Below are 26,225 nucleotides of genomic sequence, written 5' to 3' on the forward strand. Positions count from 1 at the left end.
TAAATCCAGCAATTACACTCAAAAAAAGTTATCCCAAAGGGCTAGTAGAAGACTACAAAAGTAAGAGAACAATAAAATCTTAATTGCTTCCCTACCTATGTAAAAATATAAAAAAGGGTTTGGAAAAATAACAAATGAATAAAAAGGTTTACCCAAGGGAAAAGGAGCAAGATAGAAGACACTTCTCCTTTTAACTCCTAATACCTCTTTATGACACTTTTATGGTCAGTGTATCTGTATTATTTTTATAGTACCTTTTAAAAATGAAAATAAAAAATAAATACCCATACACACAAAAAAAGTGGGTTAGATGTTCTTCACTGTAAAAGGCAAGGATCAAGATTTATTCATGGCCAGCACCATCCTGGACACTGAACATTTACCACAAATATAACACTATCGAAATGTTACATCCAAGTAGCTATTAATGCAACAAGCAATCACTACTTTAAAAAATTCCTCTGTGTAGCACTAAATGTGTACAACTTCCTATGCTGCCTATTACCATAACATGTTCTCTTTCAGTCATGTTAGAAACTCTCATAGTGGAACATCCCTTCTGTATATAACCATCATAAAGTAGAAAAAAAAATTTTAAAAAACAAATAGGAAAAGACACTAAAGAGTAACAAATAGCCTACAGAAACAAGAGTTAGATATCTGAAGTAAGAGAAGGGCACTAGGTAAGTTTCCCATATTTTAAGGATTTTTACCAAAAAGCAGGCTCCAGTCAGTAACACCAGGTAGCTACAGCTCAAGTAAGAAATTTAGTCTTATTGGTTGAAGAAATAAAAGATAAAGTTCAGTGCAACTACAACAGCTGGAAAATGAGAGAGGAAGTCCTAAAGAAGACAGCCACAAAAGGGTGGCCTCAATTTCTTCATATTAACTCTGCCTAAATTTCTGGCTGATCTTTGAACGTTTCAAGCAGCCCAACGAAAGCTAAAAGAACTAAACAGAGGTTTCAGTTGCTGTCCACTGCAGAGGAAAAAAAGGTGGAATTTGAGTTAAGCCAAATTAATAGCCCTTTTGAACAAAGCAATCAGCATTCTTTGGAGGAACATAATGTAATCCAAGCTCTACAACACAACAGACACCAGGAGCAGGATGCAGTACAAAATATTAGACATACGAAGAAAAAGAAAATGTGATCTGCAGGCAGGAGTAAAAAAAAAAAAAAAAAAATCAATGGAGATTAACTCCAAGATAATCTAGCTGCTGAACTTTAGACAGGGACTTTAAAAGCAACTATTAAAACTATGTTCATAATCAATTTATAGACTCCAAGATCTCAGCAGAGAAGCTAGAGGGAAAAAGGGGAATTCCAGAACTAAAAAACATCAGAAATGGGGTGCCTAGGTGGCTCAGCTGGTTAAGAGTCTACCTTCAGCTTTAGTCAAGATTCCAGTGTCCTGGAATCAAGCCCAGCATTGGGCTCCTTACTCAGCAGGGAGCCTGCTTCTCCCTTCCCACTCCCACTCCCTCTGCTTGTGCTCGCTTCCTCTCTCTTTCTCTGTGTCAAATAAAATCTTTAAGAAAAATTTTTTAAATAAAAATCTTTTAAAAATTAAATTAAAAATAAAAATAAAAAACATTAGAAATAAAAAATTCACTGGATGGGCTTAACAGCAGACTAGAATTGAGAGTAGAAAGAATTTGGAAATAGAAATTATTCAATCTGAAAAAAGGGGGGGAAAGGGTGAAAAGAACAGAAAAATTCAGTAAGTCCCAGTGACCTGTGGCCCAGTATCAAAGGCTCTAACCTAATTCTAATGTGAGTCATCAATAAAGGAAGATAGAAACATAGAGAATGGGACAGAAAAAATATATAGAAATAATGAGTTGAAAATTGATTTAAAAAACTACTTTTCAAATTCAAGCTCAGTGACTCTCAAATAGGTTAAAAAAATACATTTTAGAAACAAGATGGGATCAGGAAGGAGACAAACCATAAGAGACTCTTAATCTCACGAAACAAACTGAGGGTTGTCGGCGGGAGGGAGATAGGGAGAGGATAGTGGGGTTATGGACATTGGGGAGGGTATATGCTATGGTGAGTGCTGTCAAGTGTGTGAACCTGCCGATTCACAGACCTGTACCCCTGGGGCTAATAATATATTATATGTTTATTAAAAATTTTTTTAAATTATAAAAAATTAATTAATTAAAAAAATAATTCAGATGGTGAAAAAAAATACATTATACTCAAACTGCTAAAGAGCAATGATAAAGAAAAAAATCTCAAAAGCAACCAAAAGGAAAACACATTATATACAGGGAAACAACAATATGAATGCAACCAAAAGGAAAACACATTATATACAGGGAAACAACAATATGAATGATCACTATCGTCCCTTCACAAAGAGGCCAGAGGACTGTGAAACACGTTTACAGTAACTAAAAAGAAAAGAAAAAAAAAAAAAGACTATAAACTCAACATACTATAGCCAGTGGAAATATTCTTAAAGTTTGAAAGTTAAATAAAGTCATTCAGATAAATAAAAACCAAGAGAATTTGTCACCAGGAAACCTACACTACAAGAAAAACTACAGGAAAATTTTTAGGCTAAAAAGAAATAGGAAGATATGAAGAAGTGGAAATGGTAAATATGTACATAAATAAGCCCCATTTGTCCTCCTCATCTTCATAATACCTAGTTATTAAGAGCAAAAATTGTAATACTGTATTGTGAATTTTATAGCATATATAGATATATCATGAGACAGGTAGAGCATAAAAGGGGGAAGGATTAATAGACTACACATTTTATATAAAGTGGTTCAGTAGTAAAAGTAAACTGTGAGGGGCGCCTGGGTGGCTCAGTGGGTTAAGCCTCTGCCTTCGGCTCAGGTCATGATCCCAGGGTCCTGGGATGAGCCCCGCATCGGGCTCTCTGCTCAGCAGGGAGCCTGCTTCCCTCTCTCTCTCTCTGCCTGCCTCTCTGCCTACTTGTGATCTCTGTCTGCCAAATAAATTAAAAAAATAAAATCTTAAAAAAATAAAATAAAAAACAAAAGTAAACTGTGAGAAGTTAAGGATATATACATCATAATCCCAAAGTAACCTCTAAAATAAATGCTAAGAAGTATAGCTAATAGCTAAATTAAAATGAAATTTGAAAAAAAAATTCAATTAACTTAAAAAAAAGGAAAGGTGGAAAAGAACAAAACACAGGATAAACGGGAAATAAAAAGCAAAGTGGTAGATCTAAAAGCAACTGTATCAATAAATACATTTAATGTAAACAAACTACACATTGCAGTTAAAACCAAAACCCAACCAGGTACATACTATCTATAAAAGACACACTTTGAATTTGAAGACATAGTTATGTTGAAAGAAAAGTGACAGCAATAGATACACCCTGCATACAGAAAGCAAAAGTATCTGTACTAGTATCAGATAAAACAGACTTCAAGTCAAAGTCTATTACCAAAAATAGCATGATATTTCACATTACAAAGGGGATAATTCACCAAGAGGACATAACAATTATAAATGTGTATGCCACTAATAACAAAACTTCAAAATACATGAAGCAAAACTGACAGAATTCATTGGAGAAACAGACAAATCCACAATCATGGTTAGAGATTATCAACATCCCTCTTTTGGAAATTGATAGAATTAGATGATGATGATGATGATGATGGTAGTAGTAGTAGTAGTAATAATAATAATAAATGTCTAGAAAACACCATCATTCACTTTGATCTAATTGACACATAGAACAGATATATGATGGCAGAACACACTTTTTTTTCCCCAAGTGTATATGGAGCATTTACCAAAACAGATCACATGCTGGGCCATAAAATCAGTCCCATCAAATTTTAAAAGACTAAAATCCTATAGAGTGTAGAATTACATTACAAATCAGTAACAATAAAGTATCTCTAAAAACCCCAATACTTGGAAATGAAACAAAACACTCCAAAGTTAACCCATCATCAACAATAAATCACAATATATCTTGAATTGAATGAAACTGAAAATACAACATATCAGAATTTGTAAAAGCAAGGCTTAGTGGTAAATTTGTAACTTTAAATGCTAATACTAGAAAAGAAGATTAAAACTAATGACCTAAGTTTTTGGTTTTTTGTGTTTTTTTAAATGACCTAAGTTTCTAGAAAAATGTAAAGGAAGAAAATAAGGTTAGAACAGAAATTTTAAAAGCAAAAGATTAAAAAAAAAAGAAATCAATGGCAATTTAAAAAGACAAACAGGAAAATTAAGGTAAAACATTGGTTCTTTGAAACCATCAACAAAATTAATAGATCCCTAAACTATACTAATCAAGACAGAGGAAACACAAATTAGCAATATCAGAAATGAAAAAGATATAGCATTAAAATGATAAGGAAATATTAATAAGGTGAAAAAACATCATAGAAAAGTACATTTTTTAAATTCACCATCAAAGCAGAAGCAAAAGTATATACAGAAGACAATTAAGTTAACACTAATAGGAACCTGCCACAGTAGAAATCTCTTGTAACTCAGCAAGAGGAGAAGCCGGTTCCGTCTTCATACTGTTTTCTCCCATTGACGTGCAGTTCAATTCCAAGCCTGCAGCCCCCAATCCATCACCAAAGGAATGGCAAGTCAGTGCAGATGAGACCTGGTCAGCTTCCAAAGGAGATTTTAACTGACCTAGAAGAAAAAAAAGAGAGCCCAGGGAACATATACACATATATAATCAACCAAAAGTCCCACAGCAGACTAAGATATCCAGGGACTTTTTAGAGGAAACCCACCGCACAGCATACAAGAATACATTCAAAGGTTCCAGCACATACAGCCAGGGCTGTGAGCATCTCAAAGAAAAAGGCCAAAAAAAGACCAAAGTAAATGGAGGATTTTCTGGAAGTGTTGACAAAAAGGCAGAAGCACTGGAGCAAGATAACACCAGAAACACAGAGAGAGGGACAGGACCCTTTAAGCAATGTACCTCCAACATTCAGACATATTCAAGTAAAAACAATCACAAACGTGTTCAGAAAGTTTGTCTACTGAATCGCCAGTGAAAAAGAGTATAAGAAAAACTGCAACCCATTCAAAAATTTAATTCAACACCATCTAAAACTTGTGGAGGTTGTATACAATGATTTAGATTGGTTCTCACTAGAGAGGCAAGCTGGCAAGATCATTCTAGAACAGACTCTGACTCACCTTCCTCAGATTCCTTGTTACTGGATGATGTATTTTGCAAAGGATCAATGTTAACCGTATCAACCAAATCTGACACAACCAAGTCAGGATCTAGGATCTCATGTGTCCCATTAGTGGACAGCCTGGAGGACCGTCTCCTTGATAAGTCCTTGTCAGTGTTTTCCGAATAGGTTTTTGACTTTTCCTGGGCTATAAACCATTAAGAGAGTTATGGTCAAGAACCCAATAAGAAGAAATAACTCTGCTAATACAGATTTCTGGGCTGGTTACCTCTATAAGGACTTTACAGAAACTTCTAGAATACTAGACCAGTGATAAAAGGAAATATCCTTTCTTAATTTGTAGTTTTAAGTAAAGGGAATCTCTCTGCCCGGAGAGAATCATCCTTATTCATGGTCTGAAAAATCTGTTTTAGGTCATGCCCCAATCTTGACAACTAAGTTCTATTTTGGGGCTTCCCAACTTACAAGTTTATGTACTAATCTTCAAAGTCAGTCAGGTTTATAAACCCTTAGAAAAATCACAAATCAGCTTTGCGCAGTGGCAGTATCGTAGCCAATGAGGTTTATCCGAGGCGCGATTATTGCTAATAGAAAAATCACAAATCATTTTTGGAGCCAAAGTATTTTTTTTTAAATCAATAAATAGCATTTTTCAAGTTTTACTCAACATATGAAAACCATCCCTTCCTAAGCCATTAAATTTCCAATTGAAATGTAGTTTATAGGCATGAAGAAGAAACCACTGAATCCAACGTTAATATAGTTTCTGCTTTGGGATTTATTTTTCTTCAAGCAAAACTCTTTCTTATCCAACCCAAACCATCCACATTAGCTCCTATGACCAAAAACAGCATTAGAGCCTATTTTTGGGAATAGGAAACAACATGAATACAGAGGAGGATAACCCAATCAGCATCAAGTTCTAGTCACACGTACACAAACTGGAGACTCACATGAATTTTTGTCAAGCCGGGGACGTTTTAATGGGACTTCACTTCCTTTCGATATTTTCCGCCTTCTCAATTCCAATGTTATTGGTTGCAAAGTTTGAGAGTTTGAATCCACAGCTATAGTGTATATAAAACCACACAAAAGAAGTTATATAATTTCTTCGTGCCCAATCCCCCTGATTATATAGAAATAAAACATACACATAAACTTGCATGATAAACAGACCCCCAAAGGGCTAATAAGAAAATGTTAAGTGTAACGGGTGAAACTACTTCCTTAATGACAAGCAGACACCCTGTAGAAGGAACTCCTTCATCTCTTTTTCCCTCTTTTTTTAAAAGATCTATTTAAGTAATCTCTACATCCATTGTGGGACTCAAACTCACAACCCCAACATCAAGAGTCACATGCTCTACCAACTGAGCCAAACAGGTGCCCCTTCCTTCATCTTTTTTTTTTGGGGGGGGGGAGTTCTCTTATGACCCAGCTCTGTATACACTTCTCTCTTAAAATCCTCTCTTTTAAACACTAAGCCCCAGGGACGCCTAGGTGGCTCAGTCTGATAAGTGTCTGCCTTCAGCTCAGGTCATGATCTCAGGGTCCTGGGATAAAGCCCTGCATCGGGTTCCTTGCTCAGCAGGCAGCCTGCTTCTCCCTCTGCCTCTCTCCTGGGGCTTGTGCATGTGCGCGCTCTCTCTCTCTCACAAATAAAAAAAAAAAAATCTTCAAAAAAATAAAAAATAAAAATAAAACACTAAGCCCCAACATGACTTAATTTTTTCTTTTTTAAGATTTTCTTTATTTAGGGGCGCGTGGGTTGTTCAAGGCGCCCCACCAGTTAAGCGTGTGTCTTCGGCTCAGGTCAGGCTCAGGTCATGGTCTAGGGTGCAGTCCTGGGATCCAGCCCCGCTTCAGGCTCCCTGCTTAGTGAGGAGTCTGTTTCTCCCTTCTCTTTACCCTTCCCACCCCCTTTTTAAAAAAAGATTTTATTTATTTATTTGAGAAAGAAAGGGAGAAAGTGAGCACAAGCAAGGGTGGGTAGGTTTGAGGGGCAGATGGAGAGGGAGAAGCAGACCCCCTGCTGAGCAGGACACCCAATGCGGGATTCAATCCAGCACCCCAGGATCATGACCTGAGCCTAAGGCAGACACTTTAACTGACTGAGCCACCTAGGCACCCCCAACATGACTACTTTAAAACATGAAGGTGCAAGGGCAATTTAAAAAAAGTCATTTTTATCACCATCAAATCTCCTCATCAAAACTTGACTTAACCGGGGCGCCTGGGTGGCTCAGTGGGTTAAGCCTCTGCCTTCGGCTCAGGTCATGATCTCAGGGTCCTGGGATCGAGCCCCGCATCAGGCTCTCTGCTCAGCAGGGAGCCTGCTTCCTCCTCTCTCTCTGCCTTCCTCTCTGCCTACTTGTGATCTCTCTCTGTGTGTCTAATAAATAAATAAAATCTTAAAAAAAAAAAAAAAACTTGACTTAACCAATACTCAGGAAATCCAACATTCAGCCTAATTCCTAAAATGTGTACCTGGGACTACAGCTTGAGTGTTGTTTTCAATCCCTACTTGCTAAATTAGTTAGGTTGGCATTGGTCCTAGTTATGAGGGACCAAAAAGAATGTCAATATTTATAATCTCTTAAAAACAATTCCAGAAAAATCTCAGGAGACCATGCTATTTGATAGTCAGTGTCCCAGGCAAGGCTGCTGATCCCAACAAATCCAGCTCTGACATAATTTAGCAATGCAGACACTAAACCCTTGGATAGTATTCACTCTTTATTTTTAAACCCAACATTTAAGCTCTCCCCAATCATGAAAGATGAGGATCCAAAAAACAGGCAGAAGAAAAAAAACAAAACAAATGAAACTAGGAAAGCTTGGGGAGAAGGTAGGGCTAAGGGGTCTGATGAAGGCTGAAAGGTGAGAGAGAGAGAAAGGGGGAAAGAGTTAAGGGGGTGGCCCGCAGAGGGCAGGGGATTTGGGGACTGGGGAAGAAGACTCACTGAGGACCAGTAGCTTTAGATCTGCCATGTTGAAAAGCCCAACAAGAGACGGGCTGAGCTCTGAGGAGGCAAACCTAATGAGTATGCTGAACTCCTTGGCTGTGTTCAATCTTCCCAATGTGCCAACATTATTTTGTTCCAAGTGGTGAGAACTTGGAAATCATACACATTCCAAATTAAACACAAATACAAACAACCCTCCCTAAATAACTCAGATTCTGTTCCGAGTCTGTAAACTTTAGAGAGCTCAATGCTCCACTGGGTCAATGAGCTTTTTCCAAGCAATTTTTTTTTTTAAATTTATTTATTTGACAGAGATCACAAGTAGGCAGAGAAGCAGGCAGAGAGAGAGGAGGAAGCAGGCTCCCCACCAAGCAGAGAGCCCGATGCAGGACTCGATCCCAGGACCCTGGGATCATGACCTGAGCCGAAGGCAGAGGCTTTAACCCACTGAGCCAGCCAGGCGCCCCTTTCCAAGCAATTTTTAAAGGACATTTGAACTACACAGAAGAAATCTGGTAAGCATTCTTCACTTTGATACCACATACAAACCAGGGCTGACTACACAGAACATTAGTGTTTCCCAAACTCTTCTTACGGTTAAGAATCATCTGGGAAGGTTGTTAACAATTCTAGAGATTCTGATTGGGGAGAAATGCCTCAGGCAAACTTGGAAAACACTGTTTCTCTATTAAATCGATCTGGCATGAAACTTGCACTTACAAAATGAAAGCAATAAACTGAAGGCCTCCCCACCTTTTTTAATCTGAGTGAAGTCATGTGGCTTCATAGGGGCAGTAGGCAAAGTTGAATACAACTACCCCAGTACATACTTTCCGGAGGGTACAAGCCAGAGCATGAACAGCTAAAGGGAAATCTGTTTCAGAGCACTCAATTCCCATACACATGCTTTTCTAACCTGAAGTGAGGACACATCAGCCTTCTACCAGGATGATTCAAAGTAATTTTCTACCCCTCCCTGCTTAAGTACCCTCCTTCCACTTAAAAAAAAAAAGGCCTAACAGTCATCCTACATCTTTTTTTAAATTAATTTTTAATAGTATTTTTAATTAACATATAATGTATTATTTGCCCCAGGGATCATCCTACATCTTAACATGGCACACTGCCCAGAGGTTTAAAATCTCCAGACCTTCTCATTTGGAGTTCCTCATTTGAACACAGAACACAGAGGTAAGTTTCTCAATTCTCCCAATTATGGTTTACAACTACTACCATTCTCAACGCACAGAAGACAAGTCAATTCACTATGGATGCTTTGGGCAGCTGGAGTTTAATTCTCTCCCAGAATCCTAAAGAAAAAGCCAGTGAATTTAGGCCTCTGCTGTCTGACAGAAATATAACAAGAGCCACAAATGCAAGCCACATGTGTAATTTTCAATTTTTTAGTTTAAAAAAAAAGTAGGGGTGCCTGGCTGGCACAGTGGGTTAAAGCCTCTGCCTTTGGCTCAGGTCATGATCCCAGGGTCCTGGGATGGAGCCCCACATCGGGCTCTCCGCTCAGTGGGGAGGTTGCTTCCTCCTCTCTCTCTCTGCCTGCCTTCTGCCTACTTGTGATCTCTGTCTGTCAAATAAATAAATAAATAATCTTTTTTAAAAAAACTGCTTTAAAAAAAAAGTAAATTTAATTTTAAGAATATATTTTAACCCAATACACTCAAAAACATCATTTTGACACGTAATCAGCATAAAAAGTTGAGATATTTTAGGGGTGTTTTTTTTTTTACTTAGTATTTGAATACCAGAGTAGACTTTATACTCACAGCACATCTCAATTTAGACCACCCACATTTCATGTACTCAACAGCCGCATGTGGCTAATGGCTACCATACTGGACAGTGCAAGTTTAGGCCATAATTAGGCCTAGGGGCAATTCCAGCATGCTCAGCTTCTGCGCACAGTTACAACCACTAAAGGAGGAGATGGCTTAATTCATCTGGGAAGAAATCAAACTATATCTAATTTCCTATCTTTTTTTTCCTAATTTCCTATCTTAAAGTTAGAACTCAGATGTTAGAAGGCTGTCTACTGGGAATGAATACAAATATTTATTTGTAGTAAATTAAGGCAGACTTTTTTTCCACAGAAATTAAGTCTGATGTAGCTGCCTGGATTGATAGGATTCACTCTGCATTCCACATCATGCAGGACCAGTAAGTGAGCTAACTCTGTGGTTCTGCAGTTCTAATGAAAATCTATTAAATGATTTTCAAATTTTAAAAAAAAAGATATTTTAAATATATCATTTGCAGTTATATAAACTTGTGAGAAAAAGTAGATACCATTCTAAAATGTACTAAAGGTGGGGCGCCTGGGTGGCTCAGTCGTTAAGAGTCTGCCTTGGGCTCAGGTCATGATCCCAGGGTTCTGGGATAGAGCCCTGCATCTGGTAACCTGCTCAGCGGGAAGCCTGCTGCTCCCTCTCCCACTCCCCCTGTTTGTGTTCTCTGTCTCTCTCTGTCTAAATAAATAAAATCTTAAAAAATAAAACCAAAAAATAAATAACATGTACTAAAGGATTCAGTTTTTCAATATTCATGCAGGAAATATACAAGCAAGAATTTGTAAAGACCACTGCCAGATTATCCTAGCCAGCATTCAAACTAGAGATCCTAAGGGTTCATCATGTCACTGAACTGACCGAGAGAAGGAGTGTTTGATCTAGAAAGAAATTCAGGAAGTGTTTTATTCTTGGATATTCCTGAAGAATTCTATATTTCAACTTTTTAAAATAACCATACATTCTTCCTTAAATCTGTATCCTTTAACCTTAACTCTTACCAACTAGCCATCTCAGTTTTTTACTTGGACTGTGAAAATGTCAAACCCATAATCACTCTCCAGATAGCTCAACTTCAAAATGCACCATGCCTTCTTAGATCCAGTGTTCTCTGATCCAGGCTCTGTCAGACACCCACATCTAATTACTTCTTCTCTATTTCATGTCTCTCAGGAAAACTATTATTTCCTAATCCCAGGTTCTATTAAGCTTACTTAACCTGAGATCATCTGAATAGGCACAGGCGTAAGGCCTTAGCTTATTAGGTTTTACCAAATAAACTGAAGCATCTCGTGGACAGTTATGTACACCCCAGAAGCTTAGTCAAGGACATGTTTTGCAACTTACATTCATCTGGATAGGTTTCCTTTAAAATTCAGTTCCACAAACATAACTTATTTTCAGATCACAAGATGATTCAAAGTCAGTCATAAAAATGGAAGAACTTTAGTATGGAAGTGATAAAGAACCACCAAAGCCACAGAACACTCTGGCATTGCCCAATGCAGACCCCACTTAGGAAACTCACCAGTAGGAGCTATGGAAGGGGGCCTGCCTCGTTTTCTTTTTGGCTCCCTCAAGTTTTCTTGTGGACTCTTCACAATGTCATTTTCAGGTTTTTTATCCACTTGAGCATCTCCAGAATACTCTCTGTCATTTTCTGAAATGTTCTCCTTATCTTCCTTCTCGTTCTTGGGAAGGTTCTTCTCTGACACCTTACCCTTTTCAGAACAGATTAACTTTCCTTCTTTATCAGGCTGCTTGGGACGCTTTTCTGTCTTTAAGGCTTTGTCCTCTTTCTCTTTCTTCACATTGACAGTGGCTTTTCTTTGCTCTTTAAACTTCTCTCGTTTATCAGGAGACGATGGAAGACTTTTGTGATCTGTTTCTTTAGGCCTAGCATTACCCACAATATTCTAAAATGAGCAAAATAGCAATGAAACACACTTTGTGATTACTTGCAAATATAAAATCAGATGGTATTTTGCAAACTTATGAAGACAAACAAATTAAAACAGGACATATGCTGTGTCACATAATTGAAAGAACCACTGAAAATATTGATCCATACTCTGAGGCTTGAGAACCAATCCTAAATTTAAAAGAAACAACCGTCTTGTTCAATTCCTTCCGAGACAGAGTGATCTCCCATATTTTGATTACTAATAACTCATTAGATAATTAAAGGGACAGAAAATACCCCAGGAACAACTTCTGCAAAGCAATCTTTCTGACAGAGGTGTTCTAAGAAAATGCCCCCAAGTTATATCCTCCTCGTCCCAAGCATGATTACCCCGACCCAGGGCCTTTCAGAGGCCTGGCTCAATTTGCCAGTGGATGCTGATGCCCTGTGTGGAGAAGAACACAAACTAGTAACTGGAGGCTGAACAGGAAAGCTATAAAGATTATCCAACCCATGGGGCACCTGGGTGGCTCAGTCCATTAAACGTCTGCCTTCGACTCAGGTCGTGACCCCAGGGTCCAGGGATTGAGCCCCATGTCTGGCTCCCTGCTCAGTGGAAGCCTGCTTCTCCCTCTACTCCCAGCTTGAGTTCTCTCTTGCTATCTCTGTCACTATCTGTCTCTCTCTCAAATAAACAAATAAAATCTTAAAAAAAATAAAAACAAAAAAAGACTGTCCAACCCAGAAGCAGGGTTTTTGCTTCCTCAACTGGGTAAAGGCTGTGCCTAGTCCAGCAAAGGTACCAACTATACTCTGAAGCTAAGTTTTTGTCTAGTGTCCTACTTCTTGGTTACTTTCCTCCTAAATAACTTTTAAAGAATTAATTCTAAAACTCCTGTGTCCTAGTGGGACACAGCTCTGAAAGCCAGCTCTGAATGCTCTGGAGTTTCCAAAACTGCAATTAAGTCTGTGGATGTATTTCTCTTCCAAGACCTCTACAGAACAGCAGGAAGCACATATCATGTTCATATGGGGGATCCCCAGCAACTAGCACATACTAGGCACACAGATCTCTCCCAAAAGCTGGAAGGAGTGCCTAAATAGTCAGTGAGGGAAGGTCTACTTTGTCCCAGAGGGAAAAATAATAAAACAAGGAGAATCCCTATGACTGGAGCCTAGAAGGAAATATTTTTTCAAGCCCCCCAAATTTTCTGAAAGCAGGTTTGAGAACAAGCACTCCTCAGTAACTGCTGGCAGAACTATGAATTATAACCACCTTGGCAAGAAGGAGAAGCATTCTCAATTTGTGCCAAAAGAATTAAAAGTTAATACTTTTGAACTAGAATGAATTCCTAGAAATGGAACTAACAGAATAATCGAATTTGGACTCCCAGACTTACAAATATCCATATAAATGACCTTTAGGGAACTGGCTACACACTGAACAGTTATATACATATTACAGAATACTAAAGAGCCAGCAAAGCCATATTCCCATTACTATTAAGAACTTAAGAAAATGTTATTCTGTTAGAAGAGCAAGATACAACCCCCATTTTTTTTTAGAAAAAAAAGGGAGCAAAATATGGAACAGTAATATACTATATGACCCTAATTTTAAAAATATATATAAATATTTAACAAAAAAACACAGAAGGATATAGCCAATACATTAAGAGAAACTATATTTAGACAACAGAATTACATCATTTTTACTTTGTGCTTTTCTATAGTGTCCAAATTCCCTATACCCTATATATTATTTTATAACTTAAAAAAAACTAATGTTCCTAATATATAAATTATCAAAACATTTAGAGCAGCACGATTACACAGAAAAAAACCTCAAATCTATTCTAATAATATACTAAAAAAGCCTTAAAAATTATCTATGACTAATATTTTTAAGAAGTTAAGCTTTGGAGGCACGTGACACCACTCACTGTCATGGTCGGACCAGGGGCTGCATTCCATTGCTTGGGCACCTTGTCTAGAGCTGGGGCCTTAGGCTTGGCCTCCTACAGGACACAGGGCACCCAGTTTTCAGATGCCTACAGGAGGGAGCTCTTAGACAAGGCCAAAAAACACCACTTCTTACACAGCCTGGTCCTATTATGGGTGCCCTGTTGTAGAAAGCCCCTTGGGGCCGGATTACGACTAGCCTCTGGAACCACCTTATTCTGCACCAGCTTTACTACCAGGTTGAGTGAAGACCCAGTGTCCAGACTTTGGCTCCTGTGGGAGGGAGCCTACTAATCTTGGGCTGGCTTGCCTTGGCTCTTTGAGCTTCCTTGTATTTAATTTCTGGGTACTTTTTTTTTTCCCCTTAAGAGTTTATTTATTTATTTAACAGAGAGAGAGACAGCGAGAGAAGGAACACAAGCAGAGGGAGTGCGAGAGGGAGAAGCAGACTTCCCGCCAAGCAGAGAGCCAGATGTGGGACTCCATCCCAGGACCCCAGGATCATGACCGGAGCCTAAGGCAGCCGCTTAACGACTGAGCCACACAGGTGCCTCTTAATTTCTGACTACTTTTTTAAGAGTTGAAACAGGGAAGGATTAAAAGAGAAAGGCAAATTTTAAAAAATAATTTTTAAAAAAAGTTAAGCTTTATATAGCCATTATGGAACCCTAGATCCTTAGGGCTGAGGAGACCTGACAAATACAACACTGTCTTGGAAAAAAAAACATACACAAGCAGGAACTGCGGGCCTATACCTGATCACCCACCAGATCCGAGATGAGGTGAGACACTTGGGGATAACTGGGAATTGGGAACTGAAGCACCCACCAATCCACCCTGGATAAGGTGCTCATCTCCAACCCAAACACCACAAGTGCTGTTAATCAATTTATTCAGTACAGCAGAGTAAACAGTTGAATGTTTGTTATCTGGAGCCCTGGACTTCCATTTGGGGAGGTTCTAGATACAATCTGACAATTCTGAACAAGTTCTTACCTACACAGTCCTCTATCTATATTAACTCATTCCACAAACTCAACGCAAAAATTGCCAAATTTAAGGCCAAAATAACATTTTTTAAAAGATCTTATTTATTTATTTATTTATTTATTTGACAGAGAGAAGCACATCAAGAGAGGGAACACAAGCAGGGGGAGTGAGAGAGGGAGAAGCAGGTTTCCTGCTGAACAGGGAACCTCTCATGCGGGGCTCAATCCCAGGACCCAGGGATCATGCCCAGAGCCAAAGGCAGATGCTTAATGACTAAGCCACCCAGTGCCCCAATAACATTTTTTTTTAATTTTAAGTAAACTCTACACTACATGTGGGGCTCAAACTCACAACCCTGTGATTCAGAGACACATGCTCTACTGACTGAGCCAGCCAGGAACCCCATAAAATAACATTTTAGAGTACTGTATAGCAGCTCGTTAAATGCCTGAGGGGCAAATGATCACAGAGAAAACAACTTCAGGGCTAAGGCTTTATAACTGTTTCAGTTTTCTTTAAAGGAAAACCAGCAAAAGGCAAAAACACTCTTAAGGCTACCTTTAAAGATATCATGAAACATAACCCTCTGAAATTGCTAAATATAAACACAGAAGAATTTACTCTAATTTGTGGTAAGTAGAGGCATTTGATCATAAGACAAGACACAACAGGTTCCAGCATCACCAAATACTACCACATCAACAACTACCCAAAAAGGTAACAAGTAGTAACAATCAGAAGTTTTAAAACATCAGTATCCAAATTTTGATCTTGCCTTCCCAACTATTAAGGTGTGAACACGAAAAAGACCAAAGGGGAAAAAAGTATGAAAAGAGTAGGCAACATTTTCTAGATGGCCCATATTTCCAGTATCAAAACTCCTGTCTCATGCTCAAGCAAACACATGCGTGGTGACTGGAACAACAGGAAACAAAATTTTCAAACCAGGCATATCTAGCACAAGTGATTGCCAAATTCATACCAAACTATAGTTCTGAAACCACCAAGTCATGGTCCTGAGCTGAAGGACAAAGTTAGGTGAGAAGAAAATACAGTCTAGGTTTCCTCAAGCATTAGCAAGCTCCCTATGATGAATAATACCTCTGGGTACAGGGCACACAGAGAGAGAAAAAAAAAAAAAAGAACATTAAACAGATTAACAAAAAATGGCAGAGAGAGATAAATATTAATAATTTCTGAAAACTTGTGTATTGCTTTCTAGTGAAATTGTGTCAGGTGAAGGAAATAAAGATTTTGCCACCATAAACAAATGTAACATCTTTATTTGAGAAACAGAACTACAACGTTAGCATTATTCATACTATAAAGCACAAAACCACATTTCTCACCTGATCTTTGGAAAAAGCTTTGACATGAATATGTTTGACAGTCTGAACTACTCCATCATAAAATTTCACAGTGTAAGTACCTAAAATTCAAGAAGATATTATGATTTAACTTACAGTTTCATGAAAGCAACAAAACTTTTCAAAGCATAAACACAAGGGAGTTCCAACCACAATAATAAATGTATGAGAACTAAAATATTAAGAAACACACACAGTCTTACTTATGTTCAAGATAATAGCCTTCATTTCTTAGTCAAGATTACATAGTAAGTTTTCTCTTTATCTATACAGATCAAAATCCATCTGCTTTTTGATGGAAAAAAAGAATTGCAGTGAATTTAGGCCAAGAAAAAAGAGCAGTAAAACAATTAAGAACACGAGGAAAATGCAGTTTTATTTATTGCTTGGTGAATTATTAATTTTTATCAATCTTTATTTTCTGGGCTTAAGAGTGATAATATCTTTTAAACTTTAAAAGAAACATGACAACTTACTAAAGGTATCATGTTTTCAGAGGTCACATTAATCTCATAACCCATATGAATAACCTTCGTGTTACAACATCTGAACAGACTTCGCCAAAATGCTAAATGGTACCTGCTACATTATCGGTTTTATTCCAATAGGAAAAGAAATCTAACAAAAATCACTCTGCAATAAGACTGAAGCTGAAAATCCAAATAAGGCAACCAACTATACTACATAAGTTCTCATTAGTTGCACTTAAACCAACTCTCTCAAAATTATGCATCTTAGAATCCACCTCTCCCCCCACCCCACTTTTCTTTTTTTTATTTTTTTTTGTCCCAGGGATTAAAAAAAAAATCACAGTTAATCTTGTCAAAATTACCAATGAACTACTGGTAACCACATAATGATTTACTACTGGTACACATGGTCAGTTTTCAGGATCAATATCCCATCAAACAGAAAAGAAAAAAAAATCCCTGGAAGTAAAAGAATGCAACACGGAAGCCTAAGACCTTCTAGCTAGTTACCTCCTTCTTATACATCCTCTCCCCTACCCAACCCACCCCACCCCTCTCCACCCCACCTCTCCTCCAGTCCTAAATAGGGCCCTGTCAATGGCTAGCCACCTCTAATGAAAACATCACTGTAGTGTTCAAGGTACAATGCAATCTTAGCCCAATTATTTTCCAAACCCTGTTTCTCATTACCAACATAAAATACCCTCCAACTCAAAGTGATGAGCTACTTGCCACCCAATGAAACTGCCTTGTGCCATTTCCACCTCCACATCTTTATCAAAGTATTTTCCTGCCTAGAATGTGCTACTCATTGACCCTTAAGCACTCAGCTCAGAGGACCACAATAGTTCTGTAAAAGCTTCTCAATTTCTTAGCTAGAAAGATTTTTTTCCTGCTCTGAACTTCTCAAAGACTCATTCTGGCACCTTGCCTGCAGGGCCTCAAATTAGGTCTACCTTCATATAGAAGGCAGACCCCAAATCAAAGGCAGGCTCTCCAAGGCCAGGGACCACAGCTCACATCAATTTCTCTCTCACACAGCATCTGGTTCACTGTAAACCAGGGCTTCTCAAAGTATCATGCTCAGACCAGCAGCGTCAACAACTCCTGGGAACTTTTAGAAATATAAGTTACCAGCACCACCCCCAAAATAATGAATCAAAAACTCAAAGAGTGCAACTCAAAAATACATGCGTGTTTTAACAAGTGTTTCAGGTGATCCTGGTGTATTGCCACAGATAATTAGTAATTACCTACTGAACTTTACTCCTGGTAATTACAAAATAAAGTTGATATCTCTCACAAGTGTCACCAACACAGAACAAAGTGACTAGCAAACTAGATACAAGGATATATAGTTATGCTTGGTTAGTTAAAACAAGAATTAAGATGTCAGGCTATGATAAAGGTTCTACATAAAGCAGCTCAGCAATGACTAATGAGTTCTTACAACAAAGGCCTGGGATCCTGTCTTCCTGCCTCTATTTGGCAAGCAAAGAAGCAATGATAAGCAATGCTATGGAACTCTAAACATACCCTTCACAAGCAACTATGACATGGTTCAGGCCAGCCTGGGGATGGGGGCATTAAGAACCCAACTCTCATGAAATCTTAAATATCAAGTGTACCAACAAGTCACCCAAGCCTATACCTCTTCAACTATCTGACCAAGAAAGAAAGTTAGCATCAATTACATCAAAATGAAAACTATCTATTTTTATAGACATTTCAGACATCCAGAAGTACATTTTTAGTTATCTGAGGCCAATTTTGAAGCTTATTCTTGATGGCAGGCTCAAAATGGAGGCCTTAAATGAAGGGGTGTGCCTTGAGTTCCAAAAAGAGCTAAAACAGAGCTAAGCAGAGCTGGGAGTAGAACCTAAGCCTCTCTGCTGACCTCTAATCAATTCTTCTTCCACCATCCCAAACTGCCTATTCCTCAAGTCCCTCAGCCTAAAGTCCAAACCACAGAACCAGAGCATCAATGGCCATTCTGAAATGACCCGCATTATAGCCAAGGGTACTCAGGAATCACTGTCCTTAGACAGTAATACCCTGCCCCTGACCCTTTTTACTTCCAAAGAACCATATGGGATCATCTCAAAACATTCCCCCTTGATCATGTACACAGCCTAACTTGGTCTTCAATAAATCAGAAGGAAAAAAACACCACATCCCATGGACAATGGTAGCCTAGGCCCACTTCTGGAAAGAGGCCCCAAATCTACTTTAATGGTTCCTATACAACTAAAAGAACATCTTCCTGGAGTGCCTGGGTGGCTCAGCTGCTTAAGCGTTTGCCTTAGGCTCAGGTCATGATCCTAGAATCTGCTGCTGCTTCTCCCTCTGCCCCTCCACCAGCTCATACGTGTGTGTGTGTGTGTGTCTGTGTGTCTGTGTGTCTGTGTGCCTCAAATAAATACATAAAATCTTTTAAATAAAAATAAAAAATAAAAAATAAATGTCTTCTTGTGGATTCCTCCTGTGGGTAGCTGACAACAGAGCTCTCCCACAGCCACAGACAACATCTAAACATTAACATGTAAATGACAGAAAAATAAGTTCATCCTTAACACAAAGGCCCCCTGCCTCAGGCTCCCTTAAGAAGCCCCTGTCCTTACAAATGCCAGGTGAAACAAAGCTTCCTGGTCTTGCCCCCTTGGGAACAGTTATGAACTCAGCGTATCAGACAGCCTTATAGCAGTCAGTAGGTACAGAAGGGATATAAGGGAAAAACAAAACAAAACTAGAGATGCACAGCAAGCTGATCTGTAGGACCAAGGAAACAGGGAAGCACAGGTGACTCTGGACAGTTATCTGTTGTTCTTGAAATCTACCATAACTGTGACTCAAGGAACCTTTCTCTATCCCACTCATCTCCAAGAGTCAAAGAACTCCAGAATGCCATGAATAGGAGACTCATTTTTCAAACATGGATTCTCAAAGTCTTGAGGTTCCTGTACATGTGCCTCAGGGGGCGATCAGAGGAATATGCATGTGTTTGCTGGTATACCTTCCCCTCCCCCATCTTTTCTTCTTAGCAATTTTACTAATGCGCTTAAGTTCTGCAGCCAACAACTTCTAAAAATGCTCATCTATTTTTTTTTAAGACTTTATTTATTTATTTGACAGAGAGAGATCACAAGTAGGCAGAGAGGCAGGCAGAGAGAGAGGGGGAAACAGGCTCCCCACTGAGCAGAGAGCCCAATGCGGGGCTCCATCCCAGGACCCCGGGATCATGACCTGAGCCGAAGGCAGAGGCTTTAACCCACTGAGCCACCCAGGTGCCCCAATGCTCATCTATTCTAATTCCTTCTTCAGGTTCTAACTGCTCAATTGAGTCCAGAGAACAGGTGGTGAGCTGCCAATAATCACCGAGCAGGGACTGGGGACCAGATCCTGACCCCCAATCAGGGCTCTCAAGACACCACCAGGCTCCAGAAAGTACTGACTATGTACACCCACCCTACCATCATGTTAGGCATGTGTACACACACCCAGTGCACACCTGCTGCTGACAACTCCTACCATTTTAGGAAAACTCTGCCCTAGAGTGGCAGCCTGGAACCGTAGGAAATGCAGTTCAGGAATTTTGGAGCCCCACAGACCTGCATTCAGTTCACAGCTCTACCATTCCTGTACGGGCTCTGTAACCTCAAGTAACTTCTCCTGTGAGCTTAATTCCTCATCTGTAAAATGACGGGGTTGATGGCAATAACCTTTCCATGTCTGTGTGAATACTAATGAGATCAGATATGGAAATTGCTTAGCAAAGGAACTGTTACAGAGCAAGGGATCAATAAGTGGTTCCAATTATTACCATCCACCAATCACTTTAAAAGGGAAGCACCAACCCCTTCCCCACAAAGAAGGTAAGAGCCATACTAGCACCTGCGCGTGTAGGCCTAAATCTTCCTTTTATCTCTGTGCAAAGCTGTTCACAGTCCTAACGTCCCCACATTTCAACTGCAGGATCAGTTACAGCATGAAGAAGACAAAAAATAGTAACTGCTTCAACAAGAGACTCTAGAAATAAGACCATTTCCATAGAATCTCCTGTTACAAATGCAGACTTCAGGCACTGGACCAAAAATTGAACTGAGGGAACGGGACACATACCTAAGAATATGAATAATTTAAAGGAAGAGGGACCTGATTTGCCTATTTGCTCAAGTTAAAGAACCACAGATCAACAGGAAGGAACAATTCCTCATTTTGTTGAAAATGCAAACCTACTTTCAGTTTCCCCCAGAGAATGCCTTGCAGAGCAGCAGGGTCCAGGACTGGGGACACAAAGCCCTGACACACAAGTGGCTTCTGCCATCCCAGTGTAACAAAGGGGAGCTGAGCAGCCCCAGCAAAGAGCTGAGGTCAACTCACCAGAGATGGCTTCCGAACAAAGATTCCCTGGAAGCAGAATACCATCCTTTACTCCAACAGATAGAGGGGCTAACAAGGCTAACCAAGTGTGGCTGCCTTCACATGAAATGATGCTTTAATTGCCACTGCCAAAGAATTATTCCAGGTGAAAAGAGCTATATAACATTGCACTGCCCTCCCCAGTTTCCATGTGCTTAATTACTCCCTTAAGAAACTCTAAAGTTGCAAGGGCACCTGAGTGGCTCAGTTGGTTAAGTAGCTGCCTTCGGCTCAGGTCATGATCCTGGAGTCCCAGGATCAAGTCCCACATTGGCTCCCTGCTCAGCAGGGAGTCTGCTTCTCCCTCTGAGCACTCCCCTCTCGTGCTCTCTTCTTTCTCACTCTCTCTCAAATAAATAAAAATATTTTTTAAAAAATCATCAATTTCCACTTAAAAAAAAAAAAAAACCTCTGAAGTTGCCATTTAGTTGTGTTTCAATCATGCCAGACTCCCAAAGCCAGCAGCCTTAATGCTCAGCCTCAGGAAAACCACCAAGGAGGTTAAGAGTGGAAAGAAAATGAGGCCAAGCCTTCCAAAGATTAATCTGTAGGGTGTGACTTCCTTATATGCCCGGCTACTCCTAGCAGCACCAAGACAGAATGATTTTTATGGGAAATAAAGGGGGCATCTTGCCAGCAGAACTTCTCACAGTGCTGAGGTGGTCCTTGCTGCAGATGAAACTGAGGCAGAGCAGAAAATACCAGGGAAAAAGTGGGAAGGATAGTCCAGCACTGTCTCTCCCCATCCTGCAACTACTAGAATCATACTGAACTAGAAACTATCACCAGGTCCCATGGATATTATCTAACAGAAAAGTAGCACCTAAGAGTCATTATCTCGTCTCAAAACCGGGCACAAAGCTGAGCTCTCACAAATGCTAGCTTTCCTTCACATTCCTTCAATGTGGCAATAATACCACCCAGCAAATTCCACTAACTTTCAGGATTTCCCCTCCCCCATGCCCTTCCTCTCCCTTCCCTTCCAATTAGTCTCAAGACCAGTGAGGACTTCAGACTCAAGAACTCTGGGGAAAACTGGTTTTCTGGCAGAAATCTCCACTCATATTCAAAATCCTTCAATAAACTAAAATTCGTTGGACCGAATTCAGAGTTTACAGAACCAATATTATTAGGGTGACGAATGGTCATTTTAGGGACAACCATTACCTGAAGACTCTCCCATAATTTTAGCTCATGGAGGAAATAAACTGAAAATATTTTTTACAACTTCCAAAGCTCTGGTTGCCCCAGTTTAAAAGACATTTAAAAATCTTAACTATGGGGGCACCTGAGTGGCTCAGATGGTTAAGTGCCTGCCTTCGGCTCAGGTCATGATCCCGGCGTCCTGGGATCGAGCCCCACATCGGGCTCCCTGCTCAGAAGGGAGCCTGTTTCTCCCTCTCCCTCTGCCCTCCCTGCTCATGCTCTCTCTCTCTCTCTTAAATAAATAAATAAAATCTTAAAAAAAAAAAAAATCTTAACTATGGCCAATAATTTGCCCAATGACTTTTAGTCCTTAAATGATTATTTCAAAAAATTCCAGACCCATCCACATAACAAACAAACAAACAAAAACAAAAACCAGTAACTGCAGACAGGGGTCCCCGCCCCTTATGATTTATCTGCACCATTCTGTTCCTGTACTGCCTCCTCCTGGTGGCTATACAGCAACTACTTCACACTGCTTTGAACTAGTTTTTGTTTGTTTCCCTTTAAATCCATGATGCCCACCTCTGGCCTCTGCAGATATTAGATGTGAACAGTAGGTTCCTAAGCCTCTACTGCCTCCACCAAGACACCACCCTACCCCTCTCCAAGACTGCTCCCAGGGTTCCCAAACCCTTCTTCCACAATTTCCTTTTCTCCTTTGCCACTTCCTCATCCAACCCCCTTGGCCTTTCTATCATTCCTATAACTCCGGGACATCACTAGAGTAAAAGAGAAATGTTGCTTCCTTTCTATGACCTCCTTTATCTACAAAATTACCATGTTACTACTCACAACTTTTATTTTATGTAAGGGACAGCCACTTCCCCAAGGCAGCACACCTCCAATGGATATTATTCAGGAAGAGAATATGATTGATCAGCATAAGTCAACCTAACAGACTTGCAGGAACACATCTATGTACATATGAACATCTAGATTTCATATATGATTTAAATCCAGTGAGAGGAGAAAACATTGTTAATCTTGAAAATAAGGCTCTAAAAAAGTAAACCAAGTCATTTACTAAAAGGCAGCTTAATAACATGTAAACTTTCCTCTAGAATACATCTTTAGGCTAAAGTGATACATATGAAAAGTAATAACAGGGGATTTATTTCGAACACAAGATTATAAAAGAAATTCAGGGAAACAAGGACTATCCAAAAAGACTTCATCAACCATGAGCTGGAGTATCACTAACTGTAGACATCTTTAAAAATACAACCTTGCTTTGGAAGCCTGAGGCAAGAGGATTGTGCTTTCAGGATAACCTACAGCTTAGCAGAGTTAACCCACACTGGCCTAACAGCTAAGGGGGTGGAGGTGGGGTGAATGTAGCCAAAGAGAAACAGAAAGTTCTGCCATATGCAAATCTATGTTCATTTTTTACCATTTCAACCCATTCTCAGACAAAGCTTGGTCAGGTCCAGCATTTAGCAGAGCGCTCAATGAATACTTAATAACTTCACTGAATGAAGAGCAATCTGGTCTTAGAGTCACCACCAGCAGTGGTACTAAAAGGCCTGACTGCCCTGAACATTCACTGAAGAGATCATGGACATACCACAACCAACCTGACAGAAAATGCACCCCTACCCTCACTCCCCCCACCAAAAAAAGGCATCGCTTGGACCCAGAGTCTACTCTGAGTGTCAGGATGCTGACCATGCATATTATCTTCTTAACACTCTTTTTTGCTTTGTACTAGCAAAATGAGCCTCTTTGGGTCATACTGCCAGTCTTGATTCCTCACAGATTCTAAACTGGCAAAGGCATCCCAATTCAGTGCTCTAAATCCCAGGACCCCAATTTCAACTAGCAGCTTTGATATTACAGACCACCCTCAATTATGCTGCATCCACAAAGCATTTTTTTAAGTAGGCTCCACACCCAGTGTGATGCCCAGATCAACAGTCACAGGCTCTACTAACTGATTCAGCCAGACACCCCTCACAAAGCATATTTTTGAGAAATGTTCATTAATGTCCATTTCATTTCTAGGCTATTCACAAATAATTAAAAGGAATATTAAGGCTTATTTCATCAATTATATTAGGAACTCCCAGACAAAAACCAGCACGCTTAACAGCAGAGTAACAGATGAACCATAACTATTTTATGAAAAACTATTACTAAAATTTAGGAGGCAAAGAATCAAATTCCTCTTTTTAACCCAGCTTTGTCTCCATTTATAATTTCCTCCTAATTCCTGACATAGTGACTAACTTGAAGAGAGAGGATTCCTAGGCAATAAATATATTCTGAAAATACACTATCAGACTCTAATATTACAAACTCCCCCCTAATTCACGAATAAAAAAAATCATAACTCAAGTGCCTTACCATCCTTGTTAACAGCAGTGACTTTGGCTGGGTAAAAACGACAATCGGACCAGCAAGCAAGGACCTGCTCGTTTATTTGAAATTCCTAAAAAGCAGTAAAACAAAACAAAACAAAACAAAAAAGACCTGTTACCAATCCAATTTCATAGGACATAACAGAGTACCAGATTTTGTTGAGAGAAGCTGATTGACAAGAGTGGGAAGGGGCTGCTGGGATGGAGGAAGATGTTTCTGCTGTTCAACACTGGAGTCAGGCCAAAAGGGCTGAACACAAGACTCTTCCTATCCTAGGAAGTCTGGGCAGGCACAGCAAAACACTGATGATAGTCCCTACTCTGTGCCTGAGCCCAGGAGCACGAGGCGCACACTACCCAATATACAAGTTGGAAGGAGGGAACATACCACAGCTGGAGGGAATCAGCATTCATGCCACCTAACACCACTCACATTTTTAAAGGGACTTTTGCCAAAGGAAGCACCCATTCACTTTTCATACTGTTTTTCCAGCACACAGTTTGCACTGATACAGTTTGTAGAATGAATACTGAATAATCAACTTGGACAACAGTAAACAAGTCTTTTTTTTTTTTTTAAGATTTTTATTTATTTATTTGACAGAGAGAGAAAGTACACAAGCAGGAAGAGAGGCAGAGGAAGAGGGAGAAGCAGACTCCCCACTGAGCAGGGAGACCAACATGGGACTCGATCCCAGGACCCTAGAATCATGACCTGAGCTCAAGGCAGACGCTTAACCAACTGAACCACCCAGGAGACCCAAAAGTAAACAATTTTAAATGGGGGTGGGGACGGGGGGAGGAAGGACACACACAGACAGCAAGAGTTTAAGCTTCCTGGCCAGGATTAAAATGAAAAACAGAATCCAGGGGTGAGTCAGATCCAAAGCCAGCAGGATTTCTAAAGATTTCTCAATGCCGATTTAAAAAACTCAAAACTAATACTTCGTTTTTCATTCTGAAATCAGTAAAAAGCTCCAAGCATAGCAATGAAATTTAGAAAAAGGAATACAGTCCAATTCCACGATTTGCAAGAGCTTTTTTTTTTTAAGGTAGACTCCACACCAAATGAGGGGCTCAAACTCACAATCCCAGATCAAGAGTCACATGCTCCACCAAGTAAGCCTCCCAGGCACCCCTCAAGAATTTATAAAAAGGTTGGCTCAGTCAGTTAAGTGTCTGCTTTGACTAGTGTCATGGCCTCAGGGTCCTGGGATCCAACCCCACGTCAGACTCCCTGCTGAGCAGGGAGTCTGCTTCTTGTTCTCCCTCTTACCACCCCCAACTCATGTGCCTGCTATCTTGCTCTTGCTCAAATAATAAATAATTTTTTTAAGTTTATAAAAGATCCTGATACGAGGCTCCACATGGAATGATTACTTAATAAATGGTCAGACAACAAATAAGTATAATAAGTGATCTAAAGGGATACAGTGGTGTAAAAGAAAGAGATAAGGTACCCATTCATCCTCAGTGCTTTACAACCAAATCAGTTTATGAGTTGTCAGATCAATCATATCATATAGACAGATGATAAATGAGATTCTTCAAGAGCCCCAGGCACCACAGAGACCTCAGGGTTGCAGCTACAGGCCTAAATAA

General features: G+C 39.6%; 1 protein-coding gene and 1 pseudogene across 2 annotated transcripts in view; one reads left to right on the top strand and one right to left on the bottom strand.

The window, feature by feature from the left end:
- Positions 1-26,225, bottom strand: part of PHF20 (PHD finger protein 20) — a 146,612-nt gene that overhangs the window by 61,323 nt on the left and 59,064 nt on the right. Inside the window, exons 4-9 of the mRNA XM_080813576.1 lie at positions 24,610-24,694; positions 16,151-16,230; positions 11,475-11,862; positions 6,135-6,248; positions 5,180-5,368; positions 4,481-4,660 (exon numbers count right to left, since the gene is read on the bottom strand). Coding sequence (XP_080669702.1) covers positions 4,481-4,660; positions 5,180-5,368; positions 6,135-6,248; positions 11,475-11,862; positions 16,151-16,230; positions 24,610-24,694 — 1,036 coding nt within the window. The remainder of the gene's footprint in view (positions 1-4,480; positions 4,661-5,179; positions 5,369-6,134; positions 6,249-11,474; positions 11,863-16,150; positions 16,231-24,609; positions 24,695-26,225) is intronic.
- LOC308349837 (transmembrane protein 256-like) lies at positions 13,797-14,134 on the top strand (annotated as a pseudogene). Its single transcript has one exon. The product of its transcript is annotated as a transmembrane protein 256-like (transcript).

The sequence above is a fragment of the Martes martes genome (assembly GCF_963455335.1).
Source record: "Martes martes genome assembly, chromosome: 9".
Taxonomy (NCBI): Eukaryota; Metazoa; Chordata; class Mammalia; order Carnivora; family Mustelidae; genus Martes; species Martes martes.